At 37.5% G+C, this 13,043-nt stretch overlaps 1 protein-coding gene across 2 annotated transcripts; it reads left to right on the forward strand.

Annotated features, from left to right (window-relative positions):
• Window positions 1-321: 321 nt before the first annotated feature.
• Window positions 322-3,845, forward strand: LOC109217728 (acyl carrier protein 2, mitochondrial-like). Of its 2 annotated transcripts, XM_019381992.1 has the most exons (3): window positions 324-656; window positions 2,819-2,878; window positions 3,254-3,845. In XM_019381992.1, exons 1-3 carry the CDS (start codon window positions 447-449, stop codon window positions 3,428-3,430), a joined length of 447 nt encoding a protein of 148 aa, XP_019237537.1. In that variant the 5' UTR covers window positions 324-446; the 3' UTR covers window positions 3,431-3,845. The 2 variants fall into 2 exon arrangements, with proteins under 2 accessions (XP_019237538.1, XP_019237537.1); XM_019381993.1 differs by lacking the exon at window positions 2,819-2,878 and having other exon boundaries at window positions 322-656.
• Window positions 3,846-13,043: the final 9,198 nt, after the last annotated feature.

Raw genomic sequence — 13,043 nt, forward strand, 5'->3', positions numbered from 1 at the left:
GGGGGGGGGGGGGGGGTAAATAATCCTTTCCCGTTTTTTTATCCTATGTGGCCATAATAAGTGACTTGGAGCCTACGTGGTTTCATTTTATTGACGTGGCGTCCTACGTGTGGGAGATTGTATTACACGCACTGACAACCTCCTGTCATAAGCGTTTATTATTCACTGTTTGAATGAGTATAAGTGTTCAACTGGTAATTATCTAAGTTTGGGGACCGGCATGTCAAAGTGGCATAAGTACAGGTGCGATTTAGGCCATTCTGCCTTATTAGTTGAAAAGTTTGTTACATTTGGACCAAAACTTAAAATTAGGCTAGAGTTGCAAAACGTCTAATTCCCAACCCCAAAACTCCATTTCCAGAACCGGTTTTTGACAGCTCTTTGAGACTTTTGCCTATTCACACCCCCGCCGAAAACTCTTTGTCATTTCGATAACTTCAATTTCAATGGCGGCGAGGAATGCATTGTTGAAGTACATGAGAGTGGAAGCTCGTCTTCCACAACTCCAAAACCCTAGACTCATCGGAGGCTCATTCACTCAGCTGTTCAAACGTCACTTCTCGGAGGAGGTTAGGGGCTCATTTCTCGACAAATCTGAAGTCGCCGATCGTGTCATTAACTGTGTCAAGAACTTCCCCAAACTCGACCCTTCCAAGGTTCTCCCTCAACATTTCTCTTTTTAGTTTTTTTTAAATGTTAGTCCCTTAAGTTCTAGTATCTTTGCCTCGTCAGTCGTTTAGTTATTACTTGTATAAATGTGAGATTTATGGCTACGGTAATTTGTCGTATAAAATGTTTAGGATTTTAGTTATATACACTGACAGTAGGGGCGGATATAGCATTATAACCCATAACTTTGGACTTGAGTATAAATTTATGTGTAATAATCTACTAAACAAATAATATATATGAAACCATAACTTTAAAAATATAATGGATTCAATGATAAGAACTTTAAAGGTTGAATCATAGAGTTTAAATCATGTATCCGCTTTATGACTGACACTGTGATGATTTTTTACACCGTCAGTGTATTTAACCTATTATAACAGGTTACTTACAATTATCTAGGATTTAAGTTATATACACTTGCAATATGATGATCGTCAGTGTGTTTAACCCAGAGGAGTATCTAGAATTTAAACTTAATGGGTTCAACCTGCACTGAACTCATTATATTGTTAAAATTATGTGTTCAGATCTAACATTTATTGAGATTTTAGTAGGTTTTACATATATATCTGTATTCTTTGTCGAAAGTTCTAGGTTCATCTGAACCCGTAGCCAAAAAACTACATCCACCACCGGTTTAACCTATTATAGCTGGTTACTTACGGTTTGTTCTAGGTTACCGATCAATATTACTAAATAGAGTTACCTGCAATTATCTTTTAAGACATTTTTACGCATGTTATTTGTTTTTTTTTTGTTGGTTAAATCCGTTTTAGGCATGTGGAAGGCTTGTTTTAGACTCTCTTTTATGAGTTTCCTACATTGGTCCTTGGATGCTTATGTATTGTCTATTTGCGTGGTTGCTGGTCCTTTGGATTTGTAGCGAGCTGATGTTTCCTTTTGATCTATAAATGAATCTACTACGAGCAGTTTTTTACGACTGAGAAATCTATGAGGGTCAGTGGCACACGGTTCGAAACTCGGTGGATGATGGCCCCATCCCTCTAGCCTTCTCCACTTAACTATAGGCTTTTGATAAAAAAATTTGTTTGTAGTCAGGTTCGAAGACGTGATGTGTGCCTAACTCATGCGCCACATGTTGGGCTCTCCATGTGATTTTTTCCGCGGGAATTAGCAAAAAAAAACACTATCCATTTGAGCTTCGCATAGTTGGGACATATATAAAGGAAAGTTGTGGTTGGTGAATGGATAGCAACAAAAAATGTTGAATTATGATGAGTTCCAAGTCATTGGGAAGTACCTACCTAATCACATGATGAAATGAGGCTGAGTAGAGTAGAATGATTTATATGGGCTTCATATAGTCAACACAACTATTAGTGTTGCGGCGAAGTTGATTGATTGGTTAATTAATTTTTTTAGATGGAGAACGACAGTAGAGTTGTTTGGAAGTGCGTAGAGGAAGTAGAGCAGTAACGTAATTTATGAAGAAAGGAGGAGAAAATGGAATTAAGTCAAAATTATGTAAGGAATGTAGCAGAGAGAGCTGAAATGCTGATAATATGTTAGAGAAATGAGAGAAATCCTATGATGCCTCAATTTTCAGCATGCCCGTTTTCTACAATTTGAACACTAATTTTAGGTATAAGCCTTGAGATTTGAAGATGCATCTTTCTTCATCCCACATCATAAGTGTTGTGCCTAAATTCCCAAATTTGCCAGAGTCAAAGCAACGCCCATTCCTCCATCCCATATTTGAACTCTTTTCATGTGTACAATCTTGTAGTTTGTCTCCTAGCTCTTTGGAATTAGAAGAAGGATTGTGAAGGAGAGAACAACCAAAAAGCTTTGTTTGCTGGCTTGTCAAGGGAATAGCATCGAATTACTCAGTACCTGTAAGATGGAGAAGACCTGGTAAAAGAGTCATGTCTTTATATTAGCCTGAAGTGCAGCACTTTGTAGTATATGAATTGGAAAAGATTTTGTGTAACTTTTTTGGCGGCATGCTATGTAATGTTTTGGTAGTTTTTAACATCATTTACCTGGGATTCTAGGATGTGTATCAGAGATGCCACAGGGACATCTCATATGTGCTGAATTTATATGGAAGTATTCTGATTCACCTTGTTGCAGAATGGTTTCCGATTATGTTTTCTTACAAATTGGAAAAAATTTCCCATTTCAGTTACTCAGAGCTTGTAGATCGAAAACAAGAAGTGTTGGTACATATTCCTCTAAGAGAACAGTAAGGAAGTAAAAATCTCTGCAGCATCTCTTCTCTTTCTGCTTAGAATAAGATCTTACCCGTTTCTGTTCACCCATGTAATGAATTTGTTGACATTTACCATAGCAACTATTTCTGTGTAAGGAATTTGGTTGATTCAGTAGTTATAGCCTATAGGTCAGATCTTGACATTATATTCTGTACCCCTTTGATTTACTCATGCTTAGGTTTGAAGTTGTATAGCTCAATTTGCTCATTATGAGATTACTATAACCCAACCATATCATGGTGTACTTTTTATTTTATCCTAGTTAATCTTGGGAGTGGTTTCAGTTGCGCGCAGATTATAACATTCTCTATACTATAACACTTACAGAATGCTATTTACACCTGCAGGTTACTCCAAATGCTCACTTCCAGAATGACCTTGGCTTAGATAGTTTAGACACTGTGGAAATAGTGATGGCCCTTGAAGAAGAGTTTGCATTCGAGATTCCTGACAATGAAGCTGACAAGATCAGCTCCATTAATCTGGCTGTTGATTTCATTGCATCTCACCCCCAGGCTAAATAATGGCCTTGAGGTTGCCCATATCTGTTCTCTCTATTCAAGTAGGACCTAGCTAGCTCTTCCTTTTTAGACAGTGTTGGCCTGTGGTTAAAAGTGTGACTTCTGGTCAACTCTTTTTAAGTTTTGGATAGTTCATAATGATGACAATTATTGTCATAGACTAAACGGGCTTAATTGCGTCATTGGCAATGATGTCTATATGGATAAGAATTTCATCATTTGAAATAAACAAGCAGCAGGATACCGTTTACTAGAATTAGACATCTATAAAGTCATCTGTGTGTTTCACTTGTGGTGTAGTTAGAGATGTGGCAGTAGTCTACACATTGCTCAATGGTGAAATTAATTGCTGTATTTTTTAAGTGAAAGGCATCTACTTATTAGTGTAGAACAGGTCTAAAGGACCAATTATTCCCTATTTATTCTTAGTGTTTTGACCTAACAACGTTTACTCTGATTTGTAATTTTTGAATAAACTATCAGACGTAGAAGTTTTAAAATCAGTCATCGTTTCAGTTTGAATTATTCAATTGGTTCAATATTTATTTGGTATCTCAGGTTGGAGTGATACGACCATGGAACAGAAGATAAAGTCGCTAATCCCTGAACTTCAGCGTCTGTTTGAAGTTTGAACCTTTCAATTTTGTTCTGTCTCAGGGTTTAAATTTTGTTTTCCACATATTTGTCCGACTATTGCTTAATTGTTTGTACAGTATTTCAATTCAATTTCCTTTCATTGAGATCAGAAATAACAAAGGATAGAAATATTTTACGACCATCTGTATATTTCTCTTACTGTCATTTTGCCATTCTGCCATTCAACTTGGAATACTTGAACAACTCTTCCTGTCAATTTGGAATACTTGAACAATTGAGAAAGCGGAGGAATGTCACATTAGTTATAACTAAAAGAAAGACTCATTAACAGAGAGAGGGGATGTCAGCAAATATGTTGAAACCATTTCCTTGGGGGATGTTAGCAAACCTAAGTTGCTCGGACTCGGGTGAGGGTGTCCGACACGGATGCGGATCTAGAGGTTGGATCCTTCGAAATGTAAATTCTAAGATTCGGGGATATGGATCCTAGTACGGAAACGGGTGCGAGATCCGGCTAAAAATAGTTCAAAAAAATAAAAATATAAAAATATCTCTAAATTATGAGAAATTTTGTGGAATACATACGTATAGCTTGTAAAGTGTGAATTTTATTTTTATTCTCAAGTTGTAGATACGTAAAAGATTGATTTCCTAGATAAGGTATGCTATTTTCTTCAAATTTACCCTAGTTTTGGTTCGGTTACGGGAGTCAAATTATATCTTGTATACGGTCAAAATCAGGCTTGCCCTTTTTATATGACTGATCGAGACTAGAACGCGATAAACCAAGGTTCAACCTCGTATTATATCGAACCATGAAGCAAAATTAGATTACTGAGCTCGTGACCCAGAGACCGATCAAGATCGAGACCAAGCGAGAAAAGGATCGAGCGAGATCTAGGGAAGTTTACCAAGCCAAATAACGGAAAGTCGAAAATCGGACAAGGATCACGGCGGAAATACAACAACAACAACAACAACAACAACCTAGTAAAATCACTAATGGGTCTGGGGAGGGTAGTGTGTACGCAGACCTTACCCCTACCCCGAAGGAGTAGAGAGGTTGTTTCCGAAAGACCCTCGGAGATCGATTAATTAGCTAATCAGGAGATTTCTTACTGTATTTAGCATTGTATCAAGGGTAGGACTCCCCTACTATATAAAGGGGATCTGATAATTTGTAAAAGACATCATATTCACGCAATACTAAGCAATACACTGTCATTTCTAGCTTTCATTATCTTGTTATTCTGTTCATAAGCAAGTTGAAACATATTTGGTTCAAGGGTGACTGAACTCGAGGGCCAAGGCTGTTCAATTCGTGTGGTTTGCATTTATTCTTTTATCGTCTATTTCAGTACTGAATTTATTCTCCTCAATATGTACCAAGTTATATGACGTATCCTTAAAACCGCGTATAAATTCAATTGTTATCCGATTTTAGGGTAAACATATCTCGTCTCAAATTTTTTCATTCGTCATGGTCAACGTACCCAACATTGTTTGACCAGATCCAGTGCAGATCCCATACTCACACTCATACTAGTATTGTATCGACACGAGTACGGCACCTAAACTGCTGTGTCATAGCAACTTAGCAGCAAACATGTTAATATCAGTTTCCTTCAAGCAATGTAGGACTCCATAAACCAAAGCAGAAAGGTTTGCAAGGAAGGGGAGTGTTCCCCCAATGCGATAGGTCAATAAAAGCACACTCCAGCAACTAGGAGGGAATATAGCATATAACTCATGTCAGCACATTCCCTTTTTTCAAGATAAAGAAGCTTGTCCCTAACCAACAAAATGAGAGACAAGTACAGAACTAAAAAAAATTCCAACTTAGATTAACTGTCAAGTAAAGCTGATTCCTGACCACAGCAATGAAAACTAGAGAAAATTTTGAAAATGATGAAACCTGTTCCCTTTTTTGGATATTGATGAAGAGGACGACCTTAACACACCATACTTCTCTAAAAAATTAAACATCCATCTGGTCACAATATCCATATCTGGCAGCTACTTGTGCATTTTAAATTTTATAAAATAGTCACATCTTACCTCATCAAAGAAAAAAATTCAATCTGGTCACAATATTAAGAATCTCGTAAATTTAAATACCTCTGATAAAGACATGAAAAGAATTACTGTAAGATGGTATAGAATGGACGAACAGCCTGTGGATACTTGTTAAGTACATAGAATTCAGTTCCATACCTGAAGAAACAAGAAAAACGGAAAATGAGCTCAGAACCTGTTGGGAATAAACCCCGTAAAAATAATATTCACGGTATTAGTGATAAACGCGAAACATTAAGTTATAGTTAAATCAGCAAGAATAAAAATGCAGCAAAAATGACACCAAGATTTTACGTGAAAACCCTTCTGAATAAGGGAAAAAATCACGGCCAAGAAGAGCAACTGATATCACTATAGCGAGGATTTTACACTGTGTAGTAACGAGAAAAATACTCCTAAGACCACTACACCCTCAAAAGAAGTAAACACTCTTTTGCTTTTTTACCTCACTACAATATCTCTCACACTCTATTTTTCTTCACAAACTATTTTCTTATAGTTTATGGAATACCTTGCTCTCTCTCTTTTCTCTCTTTTTTGGTGTGTAAAAATGAGAGTTGGAGCTCTCCTTTTATAGCCAAAACCTCACTCTCTAAAGCCTACAATATTTGACAATTTGCACACCCTTTACACAATTTCAACAAGGTTGGCTACCAAACCAAACCAAGTCAATAAAATTGGCTACCAATATTTGTCTAATTCAACAAGGTTGGCTACCAAGCCAAACCAAGTCAACAATATTGGCTACCAAACCATTTGAATGAGATGGACACCATATCAATCTCCCCCTCCAGTCTCATTCATCTAGAGAAGGTAGCAATGTCTTCTAGTCTGAGTGCATGCCGACAAGTTCTTTGCATAGCTCGAACTTGTCTCTTGGTACCACTTTGGTTAGCATATCAGCAGGATTTTCACTCGTGTGAATCTTTTTGACCTGTAAAGATTCGTTCTCCACCTGCTCACGAATCCAATGATATCTCACATCTATATGCTTTGTTCTTGCATGGTACATGGAGTTTTTGCTTAGGTCTATTGCACTCTGACTGTCGCAATAGACAACATACTCCATCTGTCGCAATCCAAGTTCTTGAAGAAATCTCTTGAGCCATATCATCTCTTTACCAGCTTCAGTAGCCGCAATATACTCCGCTTCAGTTGTAGACAGTGCTACACACTTCTGTAACTTTGACTGCCATGATATAGCTCCCCCTGAAAAAGTAAACAAATATCCAGTAGTGGATTTTCTGTTATCAAGGTCACCTGCCATATCAGAATCTGTATAGCCCTTCAAAATTGGATTTGATCCTCCAAAACATAAGCATTCATGTGAGCTTCCTCTTAGATACCTGAGTATCCACTTTACAGCTTCCCAATGCTCTTTTCCTGGATTTTCGAGAAATCTGCTAACAACACTGACTGCATGAGCAATATCTGGTCGAGTGCATACCATTGCATACATCAAACTTCCGACGGCAGAGGAATAAGGAATCTTGGCCATTCTCTCTTTTTCCTCCGTTGTTGTAGGACACATCTTCTTACTCAACTTCAGATGACCAGGAAGGGGTGTGCGAACCAACTTAGCACTTTTCATATTGAAGCGCTCCAGTACACGTTCTATGTACTTCTCTTGTGACAAGTAAAGCTTCCTTTCGTTCTCGAACGAGTAATTCTCATGCCCAAAATCTGCTTAGCATGACCCAAGTCTTTCATTGCAAAAGACTTATTCAACTGTTTCTTCAACTCGTCAATCTTGGAAGCATTTCTGCCCACAATCAACATATCATCCACATATAGCAAGAGGATGATAAAGTCATCATCAGAAAATCTTTGTACAAACACACAGTGATCTGAAGAAGTCTTTTTGTAGCCTTGCTCCGCCATAACAGACTCAAACTTCTTATACCACTGTCTGGGAGCTTGCTTCAATCCGTATAGACTCTTCTTAAGTTTGCATACAAGATTTTCTTTACCTTTTACCTTGAAGCCCTCAGGTTGTTCCATATAAATCCCCTCTTCTAAGTCACCGTGAAGAAAAGTAGTCTTCACATCCATCTGCTCAATCTCCAAATCAAGACTAGCAATCAAACCAAGAACTGTCCGAATGGAGGACATTTTCACGACAGGAGAAAATATTTCGTCAAAGTCAATACCTTTCCTTTGACTAAATCCCTTGACAACCAATCTAGCTTTGTATCTGGGCTTCAAAGTATGTTCTTCAGCTTTAACTTTGAACAGCCACTTGTTTTTCAAAGCTCTCATGCCCTTAGGCAATTTCACCAACTCATAAGTATGGTTCTCATGCAGAGATTTCATCTCATCTTGCATGACTTCAATCCATTGATCCTTGTGCTCATCCTCTATGGCCTCCGCATAATATTCAGGTTCTCCCCCATCAGTGAGTAATACATACTCATTGGGTGAATAACGGGAGGAAGAAGTACGGGGTCTAAAAGACCTCCTTAGGTGGAATATCTAACTCTTCTGCAGCTTCGTGAGTAGGAGCATCTACCTCATCAACATTAGCATTGTTATCACCATCACCATCAATATGCTGATCTGGAATATGGTTCTGGGCATCATCATCATCATTGAGCCCACCAACGTCATCCGCATTTGTATGAGGAATTTGATCAAGATTAACTAAACCTTCAGAACTTGGAGATTTTAGCTTCTCTGCTTTGTTAATATCTTCAATGGTTTGATCCTCCACGAAGATAACATCACGGCTTCTCACAAACTTCTTCTCAATTGGATCATATAGCCTGTAACCAAACTCATCAAGGCCATAACCAATGAAGATGCACTGCCTTGTCTTAGCATTTAATTTTGACCTCTTATCTTTAGGCACATGTACAAAAGCTTTGCAACCAAACACTTTCAAGTGGTCATAGGAAACATCCTTTCCATACCAAACTCTGTTTGGAACATCACTTTGCAAAGCAACCGCAGGGGATAGATTACTAACATGTGCGGCGGTCAACAAAGCCTCACCCCAAAAGGAATTCGGCAACTTTGCTTCAGAAAGCAAACATCTGACTCTTTCCATCAAGGTCCTGTTCATCCTTTCTGCTAAACCATTAAGCTGAGGAGTCTTTGGAGGAGTCTTCTGGTGTCTGATACCCTGCTGCTTGCAGTATTCGTCAAACGGTCCACAATATTCACCACCGTTATCAGTACGAATACACTTCAGCTTCTTTCCAGTTTCTCTTTCAACTGAAGCCTGAAACTGCTTAAAGGCACCCAACACTTGATCTTTAGTCTTCAAGATGTAGACCCAAAGTTTCCTTGAGCAATCGTCAATAAAGGTAGCAAAATAAAGTGCACCACCCAAAGTCCTTGTCTTCATTGGACCACATAAATCCGAATGCACCAACTCAAGCAACTCTGTCTTTCTTGAAGGAGGATGAGACTGGAAAGAAACTCTTTTTTGTTTTCCAGCCAAGCAGTGCTCACATTTTTCTAATTTTGCACTTTCAAAATTTGACAACAATTTCTTCTTGGACAAAACATTTAGTTCTTTCTCGCTAATACGGCTAAGCCTCTTATGCCATAACGTTGAAGAGTTATTGCTCTCAACGGCATTCACCATATCAACACAGGTAGAGGCCGTAGTCCAGTATAGACCACGACGCTTTTCCCCACGAGCCACAATCACCCTTAGCGAGCTTTCACTTTCCAGCACCATTGGTACCGACATATCCCTCATCATCCAAAACACCAACAGAGATCAAGTGCAAACGAACATCAGGTGCATGATTTACATTGTTTAAAACTAGTTTAGTTCCAATACTAGTTTCCAAACAAATCGTTCCAACACCAGCCACCCTAGATACAGTCTCATTAACCATACTCAAAGTTCCATAGTCACCTGAGTATAGGATGAGAAAAATTCCTTCCTTGATGTCACATGAGATGCGGCACCACTGTCCACAACCCAGCTTGACTCATCACAAGAAATATTTATCAGATCTGCATCAAGGACAGTAACAAGATCTTCTGTAGTGACGGTGGCCACACGATTGCCATCTTCTTTCTGTTCTTCCTTGTCTCTATTCTCTTTTTTCAAAATCCGACAGAACTTCTTTGTGTGCCCTTTCTTCCCGCAATGATAGCACTCAATATCTTTAAGTTTGCTTCTGGATTTGCTTCTATTATGTTCTCTATATTGAGAACCCTGATTCTTGCTTCTCCCCCTAGAGTCAGTCACCAAGACATCTGATAAGGAGGAACCTTGAGATTTTCTTCTCATCTCTTCATTTAAAAGGCTGCTTTTGGCAAGATCCATAGAGATCATACCATCCGGAGCAGAATTTGATAATGAAGTTCTAAGAATTTTCCAAGAATCTGGTAGGGAACCAAGTAGAAACAGGCCTTGAATTTCTTCATCAAATTTAATGCCCATAGCAGATAACTGGTTCATGATCCCCGAAAAATTATTCAGATGATCTGTCATCGCGGAACCATCATGGTATTTTAAACCCAACATCTGCTTTATTAGAAACATCTTATTGTTTCCAGTTTTCCGAGCATACAGACTTTCAAGGTGCTCCCATAGGGTCCGAGCATGTGTCTCCCCAGAAATATGGTTCAAAACATTATCGTCGACCCACTGTCTAATAAAGCCGCAAACCTGCCTGTGTAACAAATTCCACTCTTCATCTGATTTATTTTCAGGCTTTATAGTAGCGAAGACAGGTTGATAAAAATTCTTGACATAGAGCAAATTTTTCATTTTGCCCTTCCAAATGGCATAATTTGTGCCATTCAAAGTAACCATTCTACTAGTGTTGGCTTCCATTGTTTATCACAAATACAAATACTATTTATTGTGAAACCAAAGTAATTCTTTTCTGATGTGGAAGTTCAGACTGTGCTGCAACCACAGAGCATACTCAGACAGAACCTTGGCTCTGATACCACTTGTTGGGAATAAACCCCGTAAAAATAGTATTCACGGTATTAGTGATAAACGCGAAACACTAAGTTATAGTTAAATCAGCAAGAATAAAAATGCAGCAAAAATGACACCAAGATTTTACGTGGAAACCCTTCTGAATAAGGGAAAAAACCACGGCCAAGAAGAGCAACTGATATCACTATAGCGAGGATTTTACACTGTGTAGTAACGAGTAAAAATACTCCTAAGACCACTACACCCTCAAAAGAAGTAAACACTCTTTTGCTTTTTTACCTCACTACAATATCTCTCACGCTCTATTTTTCTTCACAAACTATTTTCTTATAGTTTATGGAATACCTTGCTCTCTCTCTTTTCTCTCTTTTTTGGTGTGTAAAAATGAGAGTTGAAGCTCTCCTTTTATAGCAAAAACCTCACTCTCTAAAGCCTACAATATTTGACAATTTGCACACCCTTTACACAATTTCAACAAGGTTGGCTACCAAACCAAACCAAGTCAATAAAATTGGCTACCAATATTTGTCCAATTCAACAAGGTTGGCTACCAAACCAAACCAAGTCAACAAAATTGGCTACCAAACCATTTGAATGAGATGGACACCATATCAATGAGCTCAGAACCACCATAGATTAATAAGTACACTGGAGTAAGTATTAATGAGTTCCAGCATAAGTATACTGGAACTCCAATAAATTATACTGGAACTCTGGAGTTCCAGTATAATATATCGGTCCAGCATAATATACTGAAAATTCATACACGGGTGCACCGATCTCCAGTATATTATGCTGGAACTTTTCGTGTTGCAGCAAAATAGTACTAGCTATTTTTCAATAACTTTGCAAATGCTGGCTATTTTTGAATGACCAGTCAGAAAACTTGCTAGCCCCTGCTATTTTTACCCAGACATGCAGGTTGGCCTTTATAATCTAATCCGAAAACAGCTGACCCGCCTTCATGACGAGCGCAATTTTAAAGATACTTTAGAAAAATAAAGTATCCTAAACATAAATAAAAAAGATAACTATATTTTCAAAAAGAAACAGAATTGTCTTCAAAGTATTTAGCAACTCTAACTTTTAAAAAATTAAAATATATTGAGTACAATTTTAATCTGTCTAATATAAAATTACTTATGAAGGATAAGAAGTCGATCTACATGCTAAAAAGAAACATACAATATTCCTAAATTCTAACTTAAATAAAAGTATAAATATATATTCCTAAAACTCCTACTATAATAAATGAGAAAATGTTTTTTAAGTAAGGAACCAAATTGTCTTCGATCCATAAAATCTAATTTAAGTTAAATAAAAGAGAAATTTATATTTTCAAGAAGGAATTAAATTATTTTCCATAAGACATATGAGAACTTATATAGCCAAATGTTTCTTTTGTTATAAAAAAATAAAATCAACATTCATAATTTAGGAACTTAACTATTTCCTTACGTTATTATTTTATAACTCGAGAAATATTTTTTTAATAATATTTGTGATTTTCACTGATTTTACTCATGCGCATGTACCCTAAGACTAGTATTTACTAAAGGTATAGATTTATGAAATTTTACATGCTATAGCTAATAATGCACCCTATTTATTTATAAATCAAATACTTTAAAAATATTATTATTTATTGCCATTTTTACGAAGTTCTTAGTAATTAGCAAGGGGGAAGGAATTTTATAGCAAAGTACAAATATACACAACTGATCCCTTAATTTTTCCTTCAACCCTCATTCTTCTCCATCAAGTCTCTCCCCCTTTCCCATCTCTCTTCGGCAAGACCGCCGTCTTCTACGGCGACTCACTGCCATGGCCAGATCTGTTCATATTTTCGGTGACTCACTTAGATTTTCTTCTTCTCTGGCGACTCTGCTTCAGATTTTTAAAAGCTCAATCTGTAGCCATGGCCAGATTTGTTCTCCTACTCCCTCTTCGCTTCAGATCTATCCACGACGCGATGGAAGATTTGATACATTGTATTCAATTTACTCAAAACTACAAGTTTCAGATCTATGT

The sequence above is a fragment of the Nicotiana attenuata genome, unplaced genomic scaffold (assembly GCF_001879085.1).
Source record: "Nicotiana attenuata strain UT unplaced genomic scaffold, NIATTr2, whole genome shotgun sequence".
Classification (NCBI taxonomy): domain Eukaryota; kingdom Viridiplantae; phylum Streptophyta; class Magnoliopsida; order Solanales; family Solanaceae; genus Nicotiana; species Nicotiana attenuata.

What these genes read in the sequence shown, in the direction of transcription:
- LOC109217728 (XM_019381992.1), top strand. Translation starts at nt 447, where the DNA reads ATGGCGGCGAGGAATGCATTGTTGAAGTACATGAGAGTGGAAGCTCGT. An exon ending in CCAAACTCGACCCTTCCAAG is followed by an intron (nt 657 to 2,818) that starts GTTCTCCCTCAA and finishes TTCCCATTTCAG; the next exon opens with TTACTCAGAGCTTGTAGATC. An exon ending in CATATTCCTCTAAGAGAACA is followed by an intron (nt 2,879 to 3,253) that starts GTAAGGAAGTAA and finishes TTACACCTGCAG; the next exon opens with GTTACTCCAAATGCTCACTT.